Source organism: Sorex araneus, chromosome 6 (assembly GCF_027595985.1).
Source record: "Sorex araneus isolate mSorAra2 chromosome 6, mSorAra2.pri, whole genome shotgun sequence".
NCBI classification, from domain to species: domain Eukaryota; kingdom Metazoa; phylum Chordata; class Mammalia; order Eulipotyphla; family Soricidae; genus Sorex; species Sorex araneus.
Genome location: NC_073307.1, coordinates 94,845,422 through 94,871,033, shown reverse-complemented (window position 1 = coordinate 94,871,033; position 25,612 = coordinate 94,845,422). Strand labels below are relative to the sequence as shown.

Here is a 25,612-nt window from a genome sequence, read left to right as displayed (position 1 = left end):
GCAGACCCCTCGGGGCCCCGTCCACAGGGCCCGGGCCTTGCCCGCAGCCCCCGATGTGTGTCTCCCTGCCCCCGCAGCCGTGACCACCTGCTGTGCCTGGACGGCGGCGGCGTGAAGGGGCTCGTCATCATCCAGCTGCTCATTGCCATTGAGCGCGCCTCGGGCATCGCCACCAAGGACCTGTTCGACTGGGTGGCGGGCACCAGCACGGGCGGCATCCTGGCCCTGGCCATCCTGCACAGTGAGCGCCAGCCCCTCCTCTCCGCACCCCTACCGGGCTTCCGCCCCCCCCAACACCCCGCCATGGGGTTTGTCTTGCTCTGGGACCGGACCCCCCGTCCCCCGCCGACACACGTCTCAGCCCCTGGTCTGCTCACTGCACTTGGCCCCCGGGGTAGGGGACAGTCACACACCCTTCACGGGGCCCCTCTGTTCCCCGCCGGAGGTGCCCCTGCCCGGCCGTCTGTCTGGTGGGGCCCACCCTGGGGCTCGTGGACTGTCCAGCCCCTGTGGGCCGCGGAGGGCCCAGCACAGGACCCCCTGCCCCCGGCCACCAGGCTTTGTGGGGGGGGGGAGTGTGGGGCTCGGGGGTGGGCTGCCCCAGGCTCCATGACATTTGTCTGTGGGGTGACTGAGGGGGAAACTGAGGCTGCCTGGGAGTCAGGGCAGGGCCAGGGCAGGTGCCCACCTACGCCTCCTGGCCCCCTCCTCCCCTCGTGGGGGGACTTTCCCCCTATCCGGACTCTGTTTGAGACCTGAAGCCCCTCCCCTCAGGAGCCCCCCGGCCCCCGCTCAGGCCTGGTCCTCTCGCCCCGGCCACGCTCCCCCTTGCAAGGCCTCTCCTGAAGGAACAAAACAGGTTATGAGCCAGCGAAGACCTCGGCCTTGGGTGGGGAAGTGAAGGGCGGGGGCTGCCTGCGTGCGAAGGCGGCATGGGGGGTCCCCAGAACCCAGCCGGGCTGCAGCGAGGGCAGCCCCTCCCTCAGGGCTCAGGTCCTGCTGCCCTGTGCTCCCAGGCCTGCGGGTGGCCACTCTCACGGGTGTCCGCGTCCCGGGCCAGCGGGTGGCCACTCTCACGGGTGTCCATGTCCTGGGCCAGCGGGCGTCCACTCTCATGGGTGTCCGCATCCCGGGCCTGTGGGCGGCCACTCGCTCAGGCGTCTGCGTCCCGGGCCAGCCGGCGGCCACTCGCGCTGTCCCCTCCAGGCAAGTCCATGGCCTACATGCGCGGCGTGTACTTCCGCATGAAGGACGAGGTGTTCCGGGGCTCGCGGCCCTACGAGTCGGCGCCCCTGGAGGAGTTCCTGAAGCGGGAGTTCGGGGAGCACACGAAGATGACGGACGTCAGGAAGCCCAAGTGAGGCCCGGCCCGGGCCGTGTCCCCACGCGCGGCGGGTCCTTCTGGGGGGCCTGCCCAGCCCAGCCGCCCTCCGCCCCGGTACTGTGTGTGTGTGGTGTGGGGAGGGGGCGTCCGTGTGCCCCAGCATCTGCAGGAGGGTCCAGGGACCCCAAGGGCACTGCTGCTGCTGCTTTGCGGCCCCTCCTGGACTCCTGCCCCCTCCCCCCAGCCCCTCTGCCCAGTTTGCTGCTGGACTCCGGGGGACTCGGGGGTGTCCGTTCTGCACGCAGGCCCTGGCAGGGACAGAACTCCGGGCCTGGCGCCCTGCAGGACGGGAGCTCTGGGCTGACCCTGCGGTTACTCTCCTGTCATCTAAAGCCCTTGTTGTGCTCCTGAAAAAGTGCTCCAGGAGCAAGAGGACAGCCTGGTCTTCTGGCTCCCAGCAGCCCCCTGCCAGTGCCCACCCACCCCAGGCTGCTGAGAAGTCTCCCCTACCGATCCCTGGGAACAGGGGGTCGGGGAGTGGGGGGTGGAGGTGGGGAGGGCTTCCTGGAGGAGGTGAGCCATGAGTATGAGCTTAGGGTGGGGGGAGGCTCTTTTGTTTATCTTTTTCATATTAAGGCATCTGAGGCCGGGGAGACAGCTCATAGGGCTAGAGTGCACGGTTGACCCGGGGGACCCCGGGTTTGGTCCTTAGCACAGGATGGTCCCCCAGCACTGTTGGGAACGAGCCCCCGGCACTACCAAGTGTGGCCCCCAGAGAAAGAAATCAGCATTTTTATGTTAATCAAGACATGTTGACCGTTTTTTCTTTTTTTTTTTTTGATGGGAGGCGGTGGGGGATATCGAGCCATTCCGGGTTGTGTTTGAGGGACCGTGAAGTGCTGGGGGCCGAGCCCGGCTCCACCCTGTGCTGGTGATGATCCCTCGGCCCAAGGGAGCACACGGGCTCTCGAGGAACTTTGGGCAAATACAGAAAGTCACGGGAAATGTCACCCCGGACTTACTCACCCAGGACCGTCCTTTGAAAGCAACTGTGTGTGTTTCTCCCCCTTTTCCTGGGGGAGGAGCAGACGTGCAGGGGTGCAGGCGAGGCCCCCTGAGCACAGCCTCCCCCCGCAGGGTCATGCTCACGGGCACGCTGTCTGACCGGCAGCCGGCCGAGCTCCACCTCTTCCGGAACTACGAGGCCCCTGAGACCGCTCGGGAACCCCGCTACAACCAGAACGTCCACCTGAAGCCCACGACGCACCCCTCAGGTGACTCACCTGGGCTGGGGGGGTCACTTGGCACCCCAGTCCCCAAACCCTCTGCCCTCCTCATCCCCATTCCCGGCTTCACAGCGGGGGGGGGGGGCTGCTGGGGCCCCGCAGGCCAGCGGGTCCCTTACCTGCCTGGGCCAGGACTGCGGCACCGGGCTCCTCGTCAGCCCTGTTTCTGGGGATCCTCACCGCTCCCTCTCCCCACAGCCCCGACTCCCCCAGACACGCACTCCTACTCACAAAAGCACACATGCTTTGCTCCTACACACACGTGCATATGCACACCTACATGAATGCATGCACACACATGTATACACATACACCTACACCTATACATGCACTTACATAGTTACATACATACACGCAACCAGCTACACACCTAAACAGATTAACATGCACCTACACATGCTGACACACACACCTGCATCCACATATGCATATACACACCTACGTGCATACACATACACATGTGTACACACATATGCCTACTCCTGCATATATATGTGTACCTGCATGCACATGCATCCATAATGCATGCATGCACACGTGCATGCAATTACATGTTTACACATGCATGCCACACATGTGTATGCACCTATACATACACACATGTACAAGCACCTACACATATGCAGCTACACACACCTTCATACATACATGCATCTACATATACATTCACAAACACAGCTACCAATCTATATTTTTATTTTTTAAAGATTTATTTATTTATTTATTTATTCATTAAAGATTTTTATAAATAATCTTTTATTACCTATACACGACACTTACAGAATACCTGCATGACACATGTTTACAAATCAAGGGACACATGTACACACCTTCACATGCACACACACTGCGTCTTTATGCTGCACGCACCCCTACCAACATAGATATCCATGCATCTATACAGGTGCACTGACCCCTACATACCTGCAGGTACTACGCAATGCATGAGCTACAGACAGACCTATGCACACCTACACACAGCCACCCCGCACGCTGGGGTTCACACCAGTCTCCCGTGTGTCCCCCCAGACCAGCTCGTGTGGCGGGCAGCCCGGAGCAGTGGGGCGGCTCCCACCTACTTCCGGCCCAACGGGCGCTTCCTGGACGGCGGGCTGCTGGCCAACAACCCCACACTGGACGCTATGACCGAGATCCACGAGTACAACCAGGACTTGATCCGCAAGGTGAAGACCTTGGGCCGAGGGGCGGTGACTCCCGCAGCCCCTACCCGAGCCCCTCACTGAGGACCTGCTCCTGGCAGGGGCTGGGGGTCCTACCCAGTGGCTCTCAGGGCCCAGCGGTGCGGGGGATCCTGGGCTCTGCCCATCAAGGCATCTCCCGGCCCTGGGCAGTTCTCTCAGAATGCGGGCTTGGGGCTTCTGCCTGCACGCACGGCTCCAGGGGGCACCAGGACCCCCGGACAGTCCGGATCCGTGGACAGTGTCTGCTGTTAGTAGAGAGTGGAGGCCAGCACAACCCCCACCCCACCCAGCTGCCCAGCAGGGCGCCCGCCATTGCCCTGGGGGCCCCTCTGGGGGATTCGGACAAGGGCAGCCCCTCCCGTAGCCTGAGCTGTGATGGGGGCACCGCGGGCATCGGGCAGACGAGGGGATCCTTCCTGAGGGTCTGAGGGGTCCTAGTGTGGGGCCCTCGTGCACAGCAGGACAATGTGGCCGGGCCCCTCTGGGAGCCCCTTGGGGCTGTCCCCAGCGCTAGGCGATGTCTCTGCGACATCTGCACGCGGGGGTGGCACAGTTCTCATGGGGCCGCGGGGTGGATGCTGTGCCTGGGACCAGGGTTGGATCCTGGGGGCTGCGGGGACGGGGGAGGAGGGGAGGGTGCTGCCCAGGGCCTGTTCCTGCTCCTGGAGGCCTTCCCTTGCCTCCGGCTCCCCTGGGCACCCCCCACCCCACAGGCGGGACCCCTAGGGGAGGTGGCACTGAAGTCCTGGCCTGCCCCCACAGGGCCAAGGCAGCAAAGTGAAGAAACTGTCGGTCGTCGTGTCCCTGGGGACCGGGCGGTCCCCCCAGGTGCCCGTGACCTGCGTGGACATCTTCCGCCCCAGCAACCCCTGGGAACTGGCCAAGACGGTTTTTGGGGCCAAGGAACTGGGCAAGATGGTGGTGGACTGTGTGAGTCCCTGGGGACACCTGATCCCTCCCCTCCTGGGGCCTCTGGGGGCAGGGGCGGAGCCCCGAGTCCATCCCCTCTCTGGCAGGGACCCTTGGTGACCACCTGCGGCAGGGGCCTCTCGGCCTCCTGGGGCCCTTTGCCCCTTTCCCACAGCCCAGCGCAGAAGCCCAGAATACCGGGCGCGGGGTCGACTCCACCTTGTCCCCACCCCGTCCCGCCCCCGTGGGCGCTGCTCCGTCCCCAGCGCACCGCACAGCGCCCTCCTGAGGGCAGTGGGGGGTGGGCGGCGGCCCACCGGGGAAGTAGCCCCATGCCGCCCTGGGGGGGCTGCGGGAGGCCTGGCGCTCAGGACTGCTCCTGGCAGTGCACAGACCCGGACGGACGCGCCGTGGACCGGGCACGCGCCTGGTGCGAGATGGTGGACATCCAGTACTTCAGGTGAGTGGCTCCCACCGGCCCCGCCCAGCGCCGCCCCGGCCCCGCCCCCGGCTTCCGCCTCGCCCCGGCCCCGCCCTGCCCCGACTCAGGACCGTCGTCCCGCCCCGTTCCTGGCCGCAGCTCCGCCCCCTGGCCTTAGTCCCGCCCCGCCCCCTCCCACCTCCTGACCGTCGCCCTGCCCCGTCTCCAGCTGCAGCCCCGCCCCTCAAGTCGCCTCGCCCCTACTGCCACGCCCCCTTTGCTGCCCCGCCTCCAGGCCGTCGCCCCGCCCCTTGCTGCCCCGCCTCCAGGCCATAGTCCCGCCCTTGCTCTGCCCCGCCCCTCGGACGTCGCCCCGCCCCTGATGCTGGCCCGCCTCCAGGCCGTCGTCCCGCCCCTCGGCCGTCGCCCCGCCCTCAGGCCGTCGCCCCGCCCTGCCCCGTACCCGGGCCGCAGCCCTGCCCCTCCCCGGCCGTGCGATCCGCGCTCACCCGTATCTCTGCGCACAGGCTGAACCCGCAGCTGGGCACGGACATCATGCTGGACGAGGTGAACGACACGGTGCTGGTGAACGCGCTGTGGGAGACCGAAGTCTACATCCATGAGCACCGCGACCAGTTCCAGAAGCTCATCGAGCTGCTGGTCTCGCCCTGAGCCGCAGACCCCTCCCCCGCGACACTCCCGGCCGGGGACCCTCCCCGGCCCCGCCCTGACCGCGGGGACACTGACCCCACGTCCAACACTACAGGTGCCGGGGACGCCCCGGCCCAGCCTCCCAGAGGCGCGGGGCCGAGGCCAGCGGCGCCGGGGCAGCGCGGGCGTGGGCGCCCTTCCCCCTCGGCCTCCCGCACGGCCGCCCGCACCCCGAGCGCCCCGCCCGCCCGTCCCCAGCTCTCAAAGGTCGTTCCTGTGACGTTGGCCCCCCCACATGTGGTTCTCAGTGGGGAGGGTCTCCCGGGGCTGGCTGCCCCCCAAACTGTGAAATAAACGGTGATTCTGCTCTGCCGGTGTCGCGTGTGCTGTGGGGGGCGTGACGCCTCCTGCGCCCCTGCCCGCGGCTGGTTCAGCCGCCTAGCAGGGTGGCAGGTGGACAGCCAGGGCGCCCCCTCCTGGTGGTGTCTGGGTGGGCTGGGGCCAGAGAGCCGCACAGAGCGGAGGTTCCACCCCTGCAGTGGGCGCCTGGAGGGTCCGCGCTGGTCCTGCCTCTGGGCCCCACCCTGGCCAGGCCAAGAGGCTGCACCCGCTGCGCTCCCCGCGCCCAGAGTAGGAGGGCAGGGGGTCCCCGAGGGTCTGGAGGTGCCTAGGGGAAGCCCTGGAGGTGCCACCAGGCGGTGCCCACCGCGGATGCCCACCGGCCGCTGCTCGGAGGGTAAATAATTGAAGGCGGGTCACACGACCCGCCCCGTCACAGGATGCTGCCGCCGGGGTCTGGTTACGCCCCAGATCGCGTCCTGACATCCCGGCTGGTGAATAATTAACCTGCCCTGTGGCTCCACACCCAGGCTCCCGCAGCGACACCCCACAGCTGCCTCCGCGTGCCAGCCTCCCGCCAGCGCGGTGAGGCCCCCCAGAGCCCCCAAGATGAGCACGTTCTACAGATCCACCATGACCATCTACCAGGTGAGCCCCCACAAGGCTTCGGGTGGGAGCCGGGTGCCGCGTCCCGGAAGCCGCGGGGGGGGGGGGCGGACAGAGCTTCCCGGCCCCACCTCAAAGCTTCTGGAAGTATAGCCCTAGCTCTGGAGGCAGTGGCAGCCGGGAGGGCCCCTCTAGCCAACACCCAGGGTCCAGGCCCTCTGAGCAGGAAACTGAGCCCCCCAGCCCCCATCTGAGAGGGGGCGTCTCCCCGTTTCAGAGCCCCCTCCTCTCCCAGAAGTCGCCGTATTCTCTGCAGTGAGCCCCTTTTGGGGCCTTGGGTGGGGCCTGCCTTTGGGTGGGTAAGAATCGCCCCCATTTGGTGCCGGAGCGATAGCACAGTGGGTAGGGCGTTCGCCTTGCACGCGGCCGACCCGGGTTCAATTCCCGGCATCCCATATGGTCCCCCAAGCACCGTCAGGAGTAATTCCTGAGTGCAGAGCCAGGAGTAACCCCTGAGCATCGCTGGGTGTGACCCAAAAAGCAAAAAAAAAAAAAAAAGAATCGCCCCCATTTGACAGATGAGCAAACTGAGGCCTGGGCGTCAGGCCCTTGGAGCTGCCCCCACCTTCGGGAACCACCTTGCAAGGTGCTGGGATTTCCCTTCATGTCCTGCCTGGAGCCTCACCCAGCAGGCACCCTCCGGGGCAGGAGGGCCTGCCCGGTGCCAGGGGTTGGGGGCCCCGTGCCTCAGCGCGTGTGTCAGAACAGGAGCCGGCCAGGGGCCCCCTGGCCTAGGGGATGGCCTGAGGCCTCTGCAGCCCAGAGCCTGGCTCTTGGGCACCCCAAGTTTGCATAAGGGCGCCCTGAAGTCTGGAGGCGGCTCTGCCCCTGCCCGGGGGGCTGCCGGTGCCCGCCGAGCCTGCAACCACCCCTGCCTCTCCCCTGCAGAGCATCATGGAGCAGTTCAACCCCGCGCTGGAGAACCTGGTCTACCTGGGGAACAACTACCTCCGCGCCTTCCATGGTGAGCGCCCGGCCCGCAACCGGCCCGCGCACAGCTGTGTGGACGCCCCCGCCCCCACCCCCGCTGGGCCGTCTGGGCGCTCCCTGAACCGCACAGAGCCAGGCGGCCCAGGCCCTGCGCGCCTCGCATCCTGTGCCAGCTCCCCCTGCACCCCCTTACCCCACCGGCCGAGTCTCTCCGGCGCGTGCCCCCATTTCCAGCGTGTGCCCCCCAGTGCCCCAGCCTCCCTGAGGATCACGCTGCGGGCACCCTCGCAGGAGCCCCCCCCCCCACACCTCACGCCTCCCTGCGCCCCCAGGACTGCCCTGTGCTGGGGGGCGGGGCTCACACTGCCTCCCCTCCCCCCAGCCCTGTCCCAGGCCGCTGAGGTCTACTTCTCCGCCATCCAGAAGATCGGGGAGCAGGCCCTGAAGAGCCCCGCCTCGCAGATCCTGGGTGAGCCCCGCCCGCGGCCCCCTCCCTGCTGCCCGCCCTCCTGGGACTCCCCCCCAGTTAGGCCTCCTGGAGCGCCCCCACCCCCCCCCCCAAACCGGGCCTTGGCATGGGGACCCGAACCCCTCCCTACCACTCCCACAAGGAGCCGGATGTGAACCCGGGACTTTGGTCCTGAAAGCGGGGCGGGAAGTTGGGGGGGTGGGGGGTGCAGTCTCCCTGAGGGTGTCCTCTGTGCCCTCAGGGGAGATCCTGGTGCAGATGTCCGACACCCAGCGGCACCTGAACTCTGACCTGGAAGAGGTGGTGAGTGAGGAAAAGCTTGTCCCCGCGGCTCCCCCCCCCCCCCGCCACAATCACAGCTGCCCGGGAGTCCCGCCAGGTGTGACCTGCGGGCTGCATCTCCCCTCAAGGTCAAGTTCAGGCTCACAGTGATCCATGCACCCTGGGGCGAGGGGGGTAAACTGAGTCAGGGTCCAGGATCCAAAGTGACTGAGAAATCGGGGCGATAAAGGGCCTGACGCCACCCCCCTCCCCAGGTCTGTCCCCCGCTGCAGCCAGACAGACCCAGACAAACACTCCCCAGCCCAGATCCAAGCCCAGCAGCCCCCCAGGGCGCCCCCATCCTGCACCGGCACCTCCCCCCGGAGCCCCTCCTGACCACCAGAGGTGCTCCTGCTCTCAGCCACAGCAGGGCCAGGCCTGGCCCCGGGCACGCTCCTGGGCAAAGCTTGGTGACCTTGAACAAGCCCCTTAACGTGCCGGCCCACACTTTGCCCATCTGTGCAATGGGCACAATCGCCAGGCCTGCCCTCTGCAGCTTCTTGGGCTGGTCAGCAATCAGAGAGAACAACTGTCCACTCTCCAGACCCACTGAGACTTGGGGTGCAGGCGGAAACTTCGTCTCCGTGACCGTCTGTGGGTCCCGTGTTCCGGGGTCAGCGGCTCTCGGGGGTCACGGGCTCCCCAGGGACAGTTATCGGTTATTGGGCTGAAACGGGGAAATTTTCCCAGCGGAAAAAGGGGATCTTCCTACGTGTAACGACCGCGAACCCCCCCTACAGTCTGGGGTTCATCGCAAAGCCCACGTCGCCTCCTGAGGCTTGCAGGGGGGGGTGAGGAAGCCAGGCTCCCCCCAGGAGCCCGGGACTGTCCCTGGGGCCAGTGGCTTCCTGTGCCACCAGGGGAGAGAACAGACCCGGCCGGGCCCAGAGATGAGCTGCCCTTGGCTCGGCACGCGGGCGGGAAGCTTTGTCTTCTGGACTGAGACCAGAGCAGACGGGGGTCCCAGCCCTGGGGACAGGCAGGCCTGGGCTGGGGGCACGCGGCGGGGGTCTGCCCCGGGCACCCGGCAGGATCCGCCAAGCCCCGCCCACCCGCGTTGGTCCCCGAGTGCAGAGCCCGGCGTGACCCCTGAGCACCGCGGGGTGCGTCCCACTCCCTGAAACCGAGACACACCCGGGACCCACGCGGCAGTGCAGCGGGGAGGGCGCTTACCTTGCACGCGGCCGACCCGGGTTCATCCCCCCGCACCCCCCCAGCTGCCTGAGCACCGCCAGGAGTGAGTCCTGAGTGCAGAGTCAGGAGGAAGCCCTGAGAACGGCCAGGGGTGGAAGAACAAAAATGCACACACACAAATAATGCCCAGGGCCCGGGCCCAGTTCCGGGGTGCCGCTGGCTCCCAGGAGGCCCAGCGCCTCCCTGGCCCAGTGGTACCGAACCCCCTGTCCCTTAGCCCAGTCATTGGAGGGGCCCCGGGGGCGCCTGAGACCACCGCGGGGCCCCAAAGAGAAGCTTCTTTGAACCCAGTTTATGGCCCCGTGGGAGGGCAGGGGGGAGGCTGGGGAACCCCGCCTTGTCTGCACTGAGCATGCGCGGCCGTGGTCGCGCCACCCTGGAAACCACCCAGGAACCCAACCGCATCTTGCACCCTGCACGATCACTATTATTATTGTCGTTGTTGTTGGGATGGAGCCAAGAGCCTCACCCATGCGAGGCCCCTTCCCGGCTCCCCACCAGTGACGACTTTATCGGAGTGGGCAGCGCCCCCCATCTCTGGCCGGTCGCAGACCCTGGGTCCGAGCCTGGCGCCACCCCCTGGGCTCTCCAGCTCCAGCCCCGGGCCAGGCCCGCGCTGGGCATCTGCCGCCCTGCAGAAATGCGGCGTGTCTTTCTCCTCTGATCTCCCCGGGAGGAGACGGCCCCAGCCAGGACCTGGGCACGGGGGAGTATCCCTGCGGCTGGGCCCCGCTGTGAACACGCTCTCGCCCAGGGGGAATCTTTTTAATTTTAATTTATATTTTTGTTTTGTTTGTTTGTTTGTTTGTTTTGTTTTTTGGGTCACACCTGGCGTTGCACAGGGGTTCCTCCTGGGTCTGCACTCAGGAATTACCCCTGGCGGTGCTCAGGGGACCATATGGGATGCTGGGAATCGAACCCGGGTCTACCGCGTGCAAGGCAAACGCCCTACCCGCCATGCTATCGCTCCAGCCCCCTTAATTTATTTTTTATTGAATCACCGTGAGATACACTTTTGTTTGTTTGGTTGGTTTTTGGGCCACACCCGGCGATGCTCAGGGGTTCCTCCTGGCTCTGCACTCAGGACTCACTCCTGGCGGTGCTCGGGGGACCCTATGGGATGCTGGGGATCAAACCCGGGCCGGCTGCGTTACAGGCAAACGCCCTCCCCGCTGTGCTATCGCTCCGGCCCCGAGATACACAGTCACAAAGCTTCCATGACCGGGTTCCAGTCCTAGAGTGCTCCAACACCATCGGGTCTGTTCCCAGCACCAGTGTGCCCGCTGGCACTGTCCTTCTCACCCTCTGCCTGTGCGAGCTATGGCCGGCAATACGGAGACTGCGAGTAGAGCCCTTTCTTGGCTGGTTAGGGGCCGCACCAGGCCATGTTCAGGGATCATTCCTGGCCCTGGGCTCCGGACCACTCCTGGTCATGCGCAGGGAACTGTCACGGGTGCCGGGAGGGAGCGGGGTCTGCCCCGTGCAAGGCAAGCGCCCCGCCCACTGGACTCTCTCCTCGGCCCCTGTCTAACTTTTTTTTTTTTTGGGTCACACCCAGCGATGCTCAGGGGTTACTCCTGGCTCTGCACTCAGGAATTACTCCTGGCAGTGCTTGGGGGACCCTATGGGATGCTGGGAATCGAACCCGGGTCGGCCGCGTGCAAGGCAAATGCCCTACCCGCTGTGCTATCGCTCCGGTCCCTAACTTTTTTTTTTTTTAACAATTACTTGAATTTTTTTTTTCTTTCAGATGTTACAAAACTTTTTTCTCTTAATTGTAGTGATTTTCTAGGATATATCCTGGGGCCGGAGCGATAGCACAGCGGGGAGGGCATTTGCCCTGCATGTGGCCGACCTGAGTTCAATTCCCGGCATCCCATAGGGTCCCCTGTGCACCGCCAGGAGTAGTAATTCCTGAGTGCAGAGCCAGGAGGAACCCCTGAGCATTGATGGGTGTGACACCCCCCACAAAAGAAAAAAAAAAGACGATATCCTTTAGTTTGGTTAGTATCAGTCAATTGTTTGACAGTTTCATTTTTTTTTCTTATTGGGTCATACCCGGCGATGCACAGGGGTTACTCCTGGCTCATGCACTCAGGAATTACCCCTGGCGGTGCCCAGGGGACCCTATGGGATGCTGGGAATCGAACCTGGGTTGGCTGCGTGCAAGGCAAACGCCCTCCCTGCTGTGCTATTGCTCCAGCCCCTGACAGTTTCCTCTTTTGATGGGAAGTTTCAGTATTTTAGTTTTAGTGTTAGGAAAAGTTACCTTGGTTTATAGCTTTTGGGGGTAGGGGTCCATGTCTGGTGATGGTCAGGGGTTACTCCTGGCAGGGCTTGGGGGACCAGGTGGGAGGCCAGAGATCAAACCCAGGTGGGCCGGGAGCAAGGCAGGCGCCCTACCCACTGTCCTATCTCTCTGGCCCTTATTTGTTTTTATTTGTTTATTTGCTTTCATCCTTGAATATTTTCTCTCCGGAGACCTGTGACCTGGGCATGAAAGCTCCTATCTACCTCCACTTAGCTATTGACTTATTTATTGGCTCTTGGGTCACACCCAGCAGTGCTCAGGGAACATCTATCTGGGGAACCGACCTGGCTTGGCTGCGGGCAAGGCAAGAAGCGCCTTCCCGGCTGGGCTTGCTTCAGCCCCGGCCTCGACTTCCTGTTCCTCCTCCCAGCAGTGGGTTCTGCCCGTTCTAGGGCTTCATGGTGCCAGCTGTGCCCTGGGAGTCCCTTGGTGCCCTCCCTGCCCTTCCTTTCCCCCAGGGGGGGCGTTGGGGCGTGTTGTGGCACCCCCCTCCACAGACCTGCGCAGGGCTGCTCCCCTGGGGGGGGAGAGAGGGAACTGAACCCCCTGTCTTCTGTGCATTCACGTTTTCATTCCTCCTGGATCAAAATCGCAATCAAATTTTTTTTTTCTTTTTGGGTCACACCTGGCCATGCACAGGGGTTACTCCTGGCTCTGCACTCAGGAATTACTCCTGGCGGTGCTCAGGGGACCCTATGGGATTCTGGGATTTGAACTGAACCCCCTGTCTTCTGTGCATTCACGTTTTCATTCCTCCTGGATCAAAATCGCAATCAAATTTTTTTTTTCTTTTTGGGTCACACCTGGCCATGCACAGGGGTTACTCCTGGCTCTGCACTCAGGAATTACTCCTGGCGGTGCTCAGGGGACCCTATGGGATTCTGGGATTTGAACCCGGGTCGGCCGTGTGCAAAGCAAACGTCCTACCTGATGTGCTATTACTCCAGCCCCTCGCAATCAAATGTATGGGTCAGAGGGCGGTCATGTATTGAGCTTTATCAAAAACTTCCAGAAAATTCCCCAAAGTGTTTTTTTTTTTTTTTTTTTGCTCACATCCCGGAGATGCTCAGGGCTTCTTCCTGGCTCTGCACTGAGGAATTACTCCTGGCGGTGCTCAGGGGGACCCTCTGGGATGCCGGGGATCGAACCCAGGTGGGCTGCGTGCAAGGCAAACGCCCTCCCCGCTGTAGTATCGCCCAGGCCCTTCTCCAAGGTTCTCAAACTCTCCTTGTGCGCTGCCCCTGGCCTGGCCACTCTTGGAGGACCACACAGCCGCTGACGTTTCCCTGGCAACATTCCCTGCGGGTCCGCTGTGTTTATGTGGGCTGTCACCAGGGAGATGCTCTGATGTCTCTGATGACAAATGTCTTTTCGTGGGTTTATTGGATAATGCGAGCTTGCTGGGATATGTGCTGAGCCAATCACCTATTTTTTTTTTAATTTTTATGAGGGGCTGTGTTGATTGCTTAGTGAGAGTTCATTAGTCCAGATGGACTCCCTGGCAGAGGTGTGTCCGTGCGCAGCCGGCACTCTGTGTTCTCCCATTCTGCGTCTGCTCCTTTGCCTTCCTTAGTGGTGAATCTGAAGAGCAGATATTTTACAGTTGTTTTTTTTTTTTAAAGAAATTTTTATTAAATAAAACTCACTTAGAAAAATGGGGAAGAGAGGGGTGCTTTCTCTTCAAGCCACTGTCCTTCCTTGCACACATGTCTTGCTTGTTTGTCTTGAAGATCATTTTTTTAATCTTTTGTTTGTTTTGGTGGGCCAGAGCCAGCGGTGCTCAGGGCTGACTCCTAGCTCTGTGCTCAGGGCTGACTCCTGGCTCTGTGCTCAGGGCTGACTCCTGGCTCTGTGCTCAGGGCTGACTCCTGGCCCTGTGCTCAGGGATGACTCCTAGCCCTGTGCTCAGGGCTGACTCCTGGCTCTGTGTTCAGGGCTGACTCCTGGCGGTGCCAAGGGCAGAGCTGGGATTGGCTGCAGGCAAGGCCCACCTTCTGTCTGTCAGTCCGACCCCTTGTTTCTGTGTTTTTTCACTTGCTTACTTTCCTCTCCTCTCCTCTCCTCTCCTATTCCTTTCCTTTCCCCTCCCCTCCCTTCCTCCTCCTCTTCTGCATGTGCACAGCTTCAAAGGTCGAGCAAGTAAAGTGAGCTAAGCGTGTGGGTGAACATGGGCCTGCAGGGCAAGCCAGCTCTTTTCCATTTTTTTTGGGGGGGTCACACCCGGCGATGCACAGGGGTTACTCCTGGCTCTGCACTCAGGAATCACTCCTGGCGGTGCTCAGGGGACCCTATGGGATGCTGGGAATCGAACCCGGGTCGGCCGCATGCAAGGCAAACGCCCTCCCCGCTATGCTACCACTCCGGCCCCAGCTCTTTTCCATTTTTGTAGAAACCCAGTTGGGCCTTTGAGAATGAAGGTTTGGTTTGTCTCCTCGCGCAGCCCCGGGTCCAGCCTAGCACGTGGCATCTCTCGGATCCTCCCAGTGTTGCGCGTGGCTTTAGATGACGTCAGGGTTGACTTTTCCTGCCATGAACACTCAGACATCCCGGAAGTATTTACAACGTTAATAAACCCTTGCTCTTATTGACACGTCAGGGATAGGTGGGCTTATTTCCTTTATTTTTTATTTTTCTCGCTTTCTTGGGTCACACCCAGTGATGCTCAGGGGTTCCTCCTGGCTCTGCACTCAGGAATTACTCCCTGGCGGTGCTCGGGGGACCCTATGGGATGCTGGGAATTGAACCCGGGTTGGCCGCGTGCAAGGCAAATGCCCTCCCTACTGTGCTATCGCTCCAGCCCCTAGGCGTTCTTATTTCTTGGAGTGTTCTCTCTCCCACTGACAGATGTGTCTGTAGGTAGGACCCTTTCACGCGCTATTGTTACCTTAAACAAATATCCCAAGAAATCTGTTTTCCTTATCAAAATTATTTTGCCCATTCCAGAACCTTGCATTTGCATATAAATTATGGAACCAGCTTGTCAGCTGCTCCCGGAAAGTCTGCTGTAATTTTTTTTTTCCTTTTTGGGTCACACCCGGCGATGCACAGGGGTCACTCCTGGCTCTGCACTCAGGAATTACCCCTGGCAGTGCTCAAAGGACCCTATGGGATGCTGGGAATCGAACCCGGGTTGACTGAGTGCAAGGCAAACGCCCTCCCTGCTGTGCTATCGCTCCAGCCCCCTGCCTGCTGTGATTTGAGTAGGAACCGCACGGTCAGCCCCGGTGGGGACCCGACGCCGTGTGCGGGCTCTGCGAGGCCAGAGTCTGATCCCTGCACCACGTGGCCCCTGAGCACCAGTGGGAGCCCCTCTGTGCACGGAGGAGCTGGAGTAGCCCCTGGGCGCCGCTGGCATGACCTCAAAAAACAAAAGCTGAGCCCGGGGCCGGGGGAGGAATTGTACAGGTCTCTGAAGCGACGCTCGTCCTGGCCACAGGTGGGTCTCCTGACCCACAAGCACTGTCTCCTTTCCTTCTGTTCTGGGGGTCTTGGGTAAGACTCCTCCCTGGGGTTGGGGCGAAGCCACTGTAAATGGTATTTTATTCTGTTTTATTTTGGGAGTGGGCTGGAGCGATAGCACAGCAGGTAGGGCATTTGTCTTGCATGTGGCCGACCCGGGTTCGATTCCTCCATCCCTCTCGGAGAGCCCAGCAAGCTACCGAGAGTATCCCACCTGCACGGCAGAGCCTGGCAAGCTCCCCGTGGCATATTCGATATGCCAAAACCAGTAACAACAAGTCTCACCATGGAGACGTTACTGGTGCCTGCTCGAGCAAATCGATGAGCAACGGGATGACAGTGATACAGTGATTTTGTGAGTAGCGGGGCCAGAGCGATAGTATAGCGGGGAGGGCGTTTGCCTTGCACACAGCCGATCCGGGTTCGATCCCCCGTATCACATAGGGTCCCCTGAGCACCGCCAGGAGTCATTCCTGAATGCAGAGCCAGGAGGAACCCCTGAGCATGCCAGATGTGACCCCCCCCAAAAAAAAAAAAAAGAAAAAAAAAGAAATATTTTGTGCGTGACAGTTTAAACCTGGTTTTCCAGCTGTCCGGGTTGTGGCGTTTGTTCCCGTAGGACCCCTTGGCTTGGATTTCAGTTGCAAAAAGAGAGCACAAAGCCCAGGGGATGCCCAGCTGACACCCAGGCTATTTCCCCTGACCGGCCGGAAAGGGGGCGTTACCTTAGAGAGGTGACAGCACCGGGTTGTGGGTCTGTGTGGAGCGAGGGAGAGGTCGCGCAGGTCCACTGTGGAAACGGAAAGTTGGGAAAGATGGTCAGAAATTTCACTGGAGGGGCCGGAGCAGCAGGACAGGGGGGAGGGCATTGGCCGTGCACGTGGCCGACCTGGGTTCCATCCCCGGCACCCCTGCGGCCCTTTGAGCCTTCCAGGAGCGGTCCCTGAGCACAGAGGCCAGAGTCAGCCCTGAGCACTTCGGGGCTGAGAGTAGGAGACTGGAGTGTGGGGGTGAGTCTGGGCTTGGGAGAGGCCCCCCAAGGGGGTGGGTGCAGAGAGGGCTCGCAGAGGCCAGGAATGCTGGGGGGGGTCGAGGGGCTCCAGGAAGCCGGGAGGGAGGTTCGAGACTCCACCCTGGGCTCCAGCACCCGCCCTGGCTCTCCCTAAAGTCAGCAGGAGTCTTGGGGTGTCGGGGTGCGGGGGGCTCAGGAGCAAAGGGGAGCCGAGGAGTTGGAGTTACCCACCGAGACAATTCCTTCCAGACTGTTTTGGGGGGTCACACCCGGCGATGCTCAGGGGTTCCTCCTGGCTCTGCACTCAGGAATCACCCCTGGCGGTGCTCGGGGGACCCTGTGGGGTGCCGGGGATTGAACGCGGGTCGGGTGTGTGAGAGGCCAGACCTTCCCTGCCCTGCTATCGCTCTGGTGCCCCCTTCCAGACTATTCTTTTGTTTTTAGTGCCGCACCTGGCAGTGCTCTGGGATTACCTCTCTCTGCATTCAGGGGTCACTCACCCCTGAAAGGACTTGGGGGACCCTCTGTGGTGCCAGGGATTGAACCTGGCCTGATTCCTGCCACACAAGTGCCCTTCCCCTGTACCGCTTCTATGGCTGGCCCAGCTCAGCTGTTTTCTGTTTCGGTTTGGTTTGGGGCTGCTCCCGGCAGTGCTCAGGGCTCACTCCTGGCTCAGTGCTCAGGGCTCACTCCTGGCTCTGTGCTCAGAGGACCATCCGGGTCTGGGACTCGGGTTGGCCATGGACAAGGCAAAAGTCCTCCTTGCTGTCCTCTCTCTTCCCTCCCCCGGTTCATCATGCTTCAACGTTTCCGGAATAACTCACCTTGCAGTGCTCAGTGTTTTGCAGGAATCTGGGTCTGTTCCGGGGGGGGGGGGGAGGGACACGCTCATGGGGGTTCCAGGTGTAAGTCCTGAGCACGGGGTCTGGAGTAAGCCCTGAGCACCAAGTCAGGAGTAAGCCCTGAGGGGATGGGTCAGGTCCCTCTCACAGACGTGGAGCTATAACCACGGGGGACGGTGACTGACCTCCCCTGGGGCAGGCGCTCCAGTGCCCACACCCCAGAAGCCGCACGAGCGATCTCGGACCCTGCCCGTGGAGCGAGAGCGCTGCCAGCAAGAGGGGGTCGAGCTGGTGTTTGAAAACGGGTCGGAGACTCCAGACACCCCCAAGTGTGGGCAATAAGCAGGACCCAGATGGAGCTGACGCAGTTGGCGTGGGTTTTTTTAGTTCTTCTTTTGTTTTTGGTGGCACCATGCCTGGCATTGCTGGTGGTGCTCAGGGCTTACTCCTGACTCGGTGCTCAGGGATTGCTCCTGACTCAGTGCTCAGGAATTACTCCTGACTCGGTGCTCAGGGCTTACTCCAGACTTCATGCTCAGGGCTTACTCCTGAATCAGTGCTCAGGGCTTACTCCTGACTCCGTGCTCAGGGCTTACTCCTCATTTGGTACTCAGGGCTTACTCCTGTCTCAGTGCTCAGGGATTACTCCAGACTCCGTGCTCAGGGCTTATTCTGGGCGTTCCTGAGGGACGTAGGTGGTGCTGGGGATTGAGCCCAGTTCAGCCACATGCAACCCAAGTGCCCTACCCACTGTCTGACTTCTCTGTGAGATATGTATGATGGTTTATGTTTGGGTTTTTGTTTAGTTTCTTTCTTTGTTTGGGCCCCTGTTGGACTGTTTTATTCTCCCTCCCACTGGAGGTTTTATTGAATTTGGGGGCAGGAAGCTTCCCTTTTATTCCGACCTTTTAATATTATCGTCATTATTATAGCTTAGGCAGCGTGGCGCTGCATCTCAGTGAAGCGTACGAGACCTGCCCAGATGTCCTATGTTGCTTCTAGCCCTTCTCTCCGTCACCTCACCCCCCCGCCCCGCCCTGCGCAGCCCTCCCTGCCTGGCAATCTTAGTTTTATAATCCACGGTCAAAGTTTTTTCCATCCTTTAATATTGCGGCGGCTTTATTATGTACATTTCTCTTGTGATTGAGCCTGCAAGGTGAGGCAGGTAGGGGTGGGGGGCGGAGGGCAGCGTTTGCCCGCGGGCGTGGCGAGGGCGCCGAGTCCCGGGATGTCGGGGTGGCCCTGACGGCCCGCCCTGCTCCCCACACAGGTGCAAAAATTCCACGGCGAGCTGCTGCAGCACATGGAGAAGAACAGCAAGCTGGACATGCAGTACATCAAAGTGAGCCCGCACGGACGGGAGCGGCCCCGCCCCACTGCACGGACTGGCACGCTGAGGCCCGCGCCCTGCCCAGCGGAGCCCGGCGGGCTGCACGTCCGCACCCTTGACCCGGCGGGGTCTCTGTGCTCTCCCCGCCCCACCAGGACAGCCGCCAGCACTACGAGCTGGAGTACCGCCACCGTGTGGCCAGCCTGGAGAAGTGCAAGTCCGACCTGTGGCGCCTGGAGCGCAAGCGGGACAAGAACGTCCGTGAGATGAAGGTGCGGGGCGGGGCGGGGCGGGGCGGGCGGCGGCCTGGGGGCCGGGCCTCAGCACCGCCCCTCGAGCCTCCGCGCCCGCGCCTGAGCACCCCCAGACCCCGCGCCTGAGACCCCCAGCCTCCGCGCCCGCCCCTGGGCCCCCCCGGACCCCGGGGCCCGCACCTGAGCCCCCCAGACCCCGCGCCTGAGACCCCCAGCTTCCGCGCCCGCACCTGAGCCCCCCCAGACCCCAGGGCCCGCGCCTAAGTCCCCCCAGACCCCGCGCCTGAGTCCCCGCAGTCCCCGGACCCGCGCCTGAGACCCCCGCAGTCCCCCCACCTGTGACTGAGCCCCCTGCACGCCCCCCGCACCTTCCGAACCCGCATCTGGCCCCCCGCCCCCTGGGCACGCACCTGAGTTCCCCCCCAGCTCTCTGGACCCGCGCCTGAGCCTCCTCCAACCCCCTTGTCCCATGCCTGAGCCCCCTTCACCCTCTGTCCCTCGCCTGAGCCCCCCCACCCGCACCGAAGACCCCCCCCAGATTCCTGGATCTGCGCCTGAGCGATCCCCGTCCTGCGCCTGAGCGCCACACCCCCCCCCCACTTCCCTATCCCCGCGCCTGAGCCCCCAGCCCCATGGCCAGCGCGACTCCCCTCTCCCGCCGCTGTGCTGTGCTGACCCACTAACCGGCCTCCCCTCCCCACCTTCCCCCCCACCGCCGCCCTTCCCCTCTTCTGTGCTGGATGGGGGCGGGGGGGAGCTGGAGGGACTCAGACGCCAGCCCTGCCCGGCAGGACCGCGGGGAACTGGGTTGGGGGCCACTCCCGGGTGAGGGGCCCGCCGGGAGGAGGCGCTGGGTAGGAAGAGGGGACGGAGGGCCCCGAGGGTCCACCCGCAGCCCGAATCCCCTCGGTGCAGGAGAACGTGAACCGGCTGCACGCGCAGATGCAGGACTTCATGTCGTCCAGCCACCGCGCTGCCGAACTGGAGGAGAAGCGGCGCTACCGCTTCCTGGCCGAGAAGCACCTGGTCCTCGCCAACTCCTACCTGCAGTACTTCGGCAGGGTGAGGGGTGCGGGCTGGGCGGGGGGCGCTCATCCTTCGGGCAGTGCCCCTGCCGCCTGCTCCCCGGTGGCTCCTCTCCACCCCGGCCTGTCTCCTGATCTGCGCGTGCCCATCGCCAGCGCGGACATGCAGTTATTCTGGGTCACTTTCCATCCCTTATTCCCGGCTTTCCCGCCCTCCCCGGCAGCCGCCCCCTCCCCGGCCAGCACAGACGCCCCCCGGACGCTTCCGAGCCGGCCCTGGCATCAGCAGCTGGTTTCTTTTTGTTGTTGCTCGGGCCAGACCTGGCGCTGCTCAGCGGTTCCTGGCTCCTTCTCTCCTCGCAAAAGATCCAGATCTGTTTTATTATTATTATTTTTAGGGGGGGGCACACACCCAGCATGGCTCAGGGCTGACTCCTGGCTCTGCACTCAGGTCTCAGGAGACCCTATGGGTTGCCGGGATCGAACCTGGGTTGGCCACATAGAAAGCTCCTGCGGGAACTAGAGCAGGTGGCCCGCGGGGGCAGCCCCCTCCCGCCCATGGAGGGCTCCTGTGTTGTCCCTGAGATCCTAAGGGATTTGCAGCGGCTGGACCTGAGGGACAAGTCCTGCATGGAAGGGCCTGTGCCCTGAGTGGACACGGCGCTCCAGGGCCCTGCTTCCGGGCTCCAGCCAGCTGACCTCTTTTGGGGGGGAGGGGCGGGGGACTCTTTGGGTCCCATTTGGCAATGCTCAGGGGTCACTCCTGGCTCTGCACTCAGGAATTATGCCTGGCAGTGCTCGGAGGACCACATGGGATGCCGGGGATCGAACCCGGGTCGGCTGCGTGCAAGGCAAACGCCCTCCCCGCTGTGCTCTCGCTCCAGCCCTGCTCAGGCGTTACTCTGGGCTCTGCATTCAGGAATTACTCCTGGTGGTGCTGGGGTGGGGGGACCAATATGGGATCAAACCCGGGGTGCCGTGTGCCAGGCAAATGCCCTCCCCGCCAGCCCCACCGTGACCTGCTGTGACCCTCATCGTCTCCTATAATGCAGTCACACGCACTGCCCAGGGCTCTCGCGAGATTTCAGTAAGAGTGCGTGCAGGGTGGGGGAGAGATGGTCCAGGGGCTGAAGATTCTGCCTTACCCGCAGTGCAACCTGCTTGCACCCCCAGCACAATCTACAGACCTCCGGGACATACCCCCCAGTGCAGAGCCAGGGGGAAGCCCCGGCGTGACCCCCCCATAAAAAACAAAGCAACGGAACAGAGTGGGGGTGCTGTCTCGAACACGGAGGGGGGATTTCTTCAGTCCTGGGGTGCGCGTGGGGAGCGGCCCACGCAGAGGAGCCAGGTTTGGGTTGTACCTGGGAAATAATTGATAGGGGTGACCGAGGGACAGCACAGAGGCCGGCGCCAGGGAAAGGGGTGTGGTTACAGGGCTGGCGGCGGCGCCTCTGAAGGAGCACTGGTTTCCACAGGGAGGAGCAGTTGGGCAGAGACTTTTTTTTTTTTTACTGCTTCTGGCCCTGAGCCATGCCCTCTCCTGACAGGACACCCGGCTCAGGACACCCGGTGACCTCCCGCACGCACAGCCCTGCCCCAGGATCGGCCACTTTATTAACTTTGTTGACTTGTTCTGTTGTCACACCTGGCTCTGCTTAAGGCTGACTTCCGGCTCCTTTGTGGAACTGGGGAATCCAACGTGGGTTGCCGGGGCTGGAGCGAGAGCACAGCGGGGAGGGCGTTTGCCTTGCACAAAGCCGACCCGGGTTTGATTCCCAGCATCCCATAGGGTCCCCCGAACACCACCAAGGAGTAATTCCTGTGCATTGCCGGGTGTGACCCAAAAAAAGCAAAAAAAAGAAAAGAAAAGAAAGAAAGAAAACAAACGTGGGTTAGCAGGGCCAGCGCCCACCTGCCGCCCCACCGCCTGACCCTGTTGGAGCTCTCATTTTTCTTTTGCTTCTGGGCCACTCCGGGCGGTGCTCAGGGGTAACTCCTGACTCTGTGCTCAGGGATCACTCCTGGCGGGCTGGGGCTTCGAGAAGGGGTGCTGGGGATTGAACCCGGGCCCACCGCGTGCCATGCCTGTGCCCTGCCCCTGCTTGCTTTAACGTTCTGCAGCTGAGCCCCCATCAGCTGGAGGGGTGGGGGAGGAGGGAGAGAAGAAAAGGTGAAAACAGGCTTGATCGCTCCACGGGAGCGTCCCAGGCCGAGACCCAGGACCGGGACGACGGGGTTCTTGGGTTCGGGATGGATGGGCGGCATCCCGGTGTAGCGTCAGGGTCGGGGGGGGGGTGCAGGAGGGCGCTGGGCGGTCACCCCGAGGGCGGGCAGCCCGAGGCGAGGGGCTGGCTGACCCCGCGTCCCCGCCCAGGCCCGGGGGCTGCTGCAGAGCCGCGTGGTGCTGTGGAAGGAGCAGACCGAGTCCAGCCGAGCGCCGTCGCGCGCCCACTCCCCCGGCCTGCTGGGGCCGCCCTACCCCTCGGGCCGCCTGACACCCACCCGGCCGGACATGGTGAGGCCCTGGGCGGCCCCGCCGCCCTTCGCACCCCCACCGCCCTTCGCGCCCCCCGCGGGGCCCTGGGAGCTGAGACCCTCGGCCTGGAGCCTCCCGCCCCCCACGGGGCCCTGGTACGACGGCGGCGGCACAGCGCCCCTCGGCCCGCCCTTCCGCCCCGGCGCCGCCTCGCCGCCCCCCTGGTGGCTCGGCCCGAGGCCCCTGAACCCCTACGCCGACGTCTGGGACTGGGGGTGGTGGGGGCTGGACTAGGGCGCTGCGCCCCGGCCCCTCCCCGCCCCACCCTCCCCTGCCCGTGTCCCCCCCGCAGCCCCAGAGGTCTCTGGGAGAGTTCGGGTCCCCCCGCAGCCGGCACGGCTCCGGCTCCTACGGCCCCGAGGCCCTGGACGCGAGGTCCGCGGCCCAGCTGGAGCCTGATCGCCGGTCCCTGCCCCGGACGTCGTCTGCCTGTGAGTGTCCATGCGGCGGGGGTGTCGGAGCGGGGGCAGCGTCTGACGGGGGCGTCGGGCCGGGGTCAGCGGCCGCGGGGGCGTCGGGGCGGGGGCGTTTGGGGTCTTGGGGCGGTGGGCAGCTGCCGGCGGGGGCGTTGGCCCGGGGACAGCGGCCGGCGGGGGCGGAGGGAGGAGCCGGGGCCGCCCCCGGCCCGCCCCGACGTGCGCCCCTCTCCCGCAGCCTCGCTGTACAGTGCGTTCGCGGAGCGCGCGGGCGGCGGGGGCGCACGCAGGGTCCGCGCGCTCGTGTCGCACTCGCAGGGCGCCAACCACACGCTGCTGTGCTTCTCGGCTGGGGACGTGGTGGAGGTGCTGGTGCCCGAGGCCCGCAACGGCTGGCTCTACGGCCGGCTGGAAGGCTCCTCCGCGTGAGTGGGCCGCCCCCTGCCTCAGTTTCCTCACTCTCATCACGCTGCGGGGGGGGGGCCCAGTCGCATGGGTGGACTGAGCCCCCCGCCCACGTGCTGGACCCCATAACCATTAAATTAATCAGCGGGGGTGGGGGAACGGGGCGGAGCGACGGTCCGGCTGGGCGGGCGCAAGGCGAGCCGCCCACCGCGTGCCATCCCCTACGGGGAGAGGGGCTCTCCAGAGTGTGCACGTTAGTGAGCCCCTGGGGGGTCCGCAGGGGCGGGCCCGGGCGCTCAGAGCTGGGGGTCACGGGGGAGCAGGGCGGTAGCAATCAGGGGGGATGGAGGCTCCCGCTCTCTCCTTGATAAAAGGGGGGAGGGGAGTTTGCAGGAGCAGGCAGTGCGGGGCGCGGGGGGGGGGGGGCTGGGGGCTGCGGAGCTGGCAGGGACAGGGACCGATGAGTGGGGCGCTGAGAGGGTAGCTGTGTGGGTACGTGAAGGTGCTGGGATGGGAATGGGGTGCACGGGGTGCTCTGTGCCAGCGGGGGTGGGTACCCCACGCCTCGTGCCTCGAGACCGTGTGGGGGAGCCTTACTTAGGGGCCCCTCTGCTTGCACCCCAGGGGCGGCTGGTTCCCAGAGGCCTACGTGAAGCCTCTGGAGGAGATGCCCATGGACCCCTTGAGCGCCTTGAGCCCGGTGTCCCCCCTGAGCCCCATGAACGAGCTGTCCTCCAGGTACCGCGGGGGCTGCCCGGGTTCCGGCCGTTGCATCTCCCACCGCCCTCTCTGGACAGCCTCCAGGCACCTAGGCTGGGGGGCGTGCAGGGGGGCCGGGGGCAGCGGGACCTCCTGACCCCGCATCCGGACTTAGGTCGTACCCGCTCCGGGGCAGCCACAGCCTCGATGACCTCCTGGACCGGCCCGGCTACCCCCTGACCGCCGCCTCCGAGTCCCGGCCGCGCCCCCCCAGCCGGCCCCCGAGTCGCACCCCCAGCCCCGCCCCGCCCCCGCCCCCTCTGCCCAGCAGCCCGAGCAGCACGGCCGCCAGCGACGGCAAGGTGAGCCCCCGAGACCCCCGCCCAGGTTGGGGGGCACCCTCCCAGCCCTGCCCGCTGGAGTGGGGGCCCCTGGGGGGCTCGTGACGCCGTGCCCCTGCAAACGCAGCCCTCCCTCCCCCCACCCCACAGAAATTTGCGTCCTGGGAACAGCAGCCCCCCGAACTCTTCCCTCGGTGAGTCCCGGGTGGGGGGCCAGTAGGGAGTGGCGGGGTGCGGGGGTGGCGGGGTGCGGAGCCGCCCCCCTGCCCCCCGGCTGCGGCCGGGCCCCCTCTCACCCAGCCTCCCCCCACCCCAGGGGCACCAACCCCTTTGCCACGGTGAAGCTCCGCCCCACCACCACCAATGACCGCTCGGCGCCCCTCATCCGCTGAGGCGCCCTCTCCGGGCCGAGGTGGCCCCCAGCCCCCCGATGCTGGGGGCTGCCCAAGCCTTGGGTGGCGGGAGCAGCAGCGGGCCCAGAGCTGGCGCCGGATCCTGGGGACGCCCGGAGCCCCTCCAAGGGCACCAAACGGCTCCGGAACCTTCCAGGGAAGACCTGCAGGACTGGGCGGTGGACCCGCTTAGTCCAGCCAGGGGCCAGGGGTGCCCCATGCCCCGTCTCCCCCTCTGCTCCCCGGGGAGAAGCCCCCGCCCCCCTGCTCCTGTCCTGCTTCACTTTTGTAACTGGTGGGAAATAAAGCAGGAGGCGGAGCCGCGGGCGTCTGAGTCAGTGGGGGGGGGGGGGCGCCACTGCCGGGCGCACTGGGGCGGGCCCGGGGGTCTGTCCGAGTCTGCTCCTGGGGCCCCGGGAGGTCGTGGGTTCCCCCAGATGGAGCTGGTGGCTGTGGCCGAGGACACAGGCCCCTGCGCTCACACCTGGCCCCTCCTGCCCAGCCCCTCCCCGGATTGGCCTCTCCTGCGCCCCACGGGGCCCGCGGGATTACGGATTACGGGGGGCGCGGGGGCGGGCCAGCAAGAGGCTGAGGTGGTGAGGGTCAGTGGGGCCTCTGACATCAGGACCCCCTTCCTCGCATGGTTATGGCCCCAGGAGGCTCCTCAGCGCCCCGGAGGAGGCTGGGGTGTTCTGGGGGGCGGAGGTACACCCCCTCCTCCCAGGCAAAGCCTCAAAGTGGCTCATGGGGGGTCTGAGCCAGCCCAGGCCCCGTCCAGCGGACACCTGTCCGGCTCCCCAAACCGCGGGGCAGCGCCAGTGGGTGTGGGTGGGGGCTGGGGGCCTGGGACCACCGAAGGAACCAAATGAAGGAGG

The 25,612-nt window shown here is 64.2% G+C and overlaps 2 protein-coding genes across 4 annotated transcripts in view; both read left to right on the top strand.

The window, feature by feature from the left end:
- The window catches only part of PLA2G6 (phospholipase A2 group VI), a 28,449-nt gene extending 22,287 nt beyond the window's left edge, over positions 1-6,162 (top strand). For all 3 annotated transcript variants that reach the window (XM_055141129.1, XM_055141128.1, XM_055141130.1), the window contains 7 exons: positions 78-241; positions 1,207-1,357; positions 2,462-2,598; positions 3,640-3,794; positions 4,575-4,742; positions 5,108-5,181; positions 5,670-6,162. In XM_055141129.1, the coding sequence (XP_054997104.1) occupies positions 78-241; positions 1,207-1,357; positions 2,462-2,598; positions 3,640-3,794; positions 4,575-4,742; positions 5,108-5,181; positions 5,670-5,814 (994 nt within the window). In that variant the 3' untranslated portion in view covers positions 5,815-6,162. The remainder of the gene's footprint in view (positions 1-77; positions 242-1,206; positions 1,358-2,461; positions 2,599-3,639; positions 3,795-4,574; positions 4,743-5,107; positions 5,182-5,669) is intronic.
- Positions 6,163-6,520: 358 nt separating this feature from the next.
- Positions 6,521-24,981, top strand: BAIAP2L2 (BAR/IMD domain containing adaptor protein 2 like 2). The gene is made up of 14 exons (XM_012933234.2): positions 6,521-6,780; positions 7,687-7,762; positions 8,111-8,197; positions 8,439-8,500; positions 18,607-18,678; positions 18,822-18,938; positions 19,836-19,982; positions 22,323-22,463; positions 22,777-22,915; positions 23,139-23,325; positions 23,930-24,043; positions 24,180-24,366; positions 24,496-24,539; positions 24,662-24,981. Exons 1-14 carry the CDS (start codon positions 6,742-6,744, stop codon positions 24,735-24,737), a joined length of 1,488 nt encoding a protein of 495 aa, XP_012788688.1. The 5' UTR covers positions 6,521-6,741; the 3' UTR covers positions 24,738-24,981.
- The last annotated feature ends 631 nt before the right edge of the window (positions 24,982-25,612 follow it).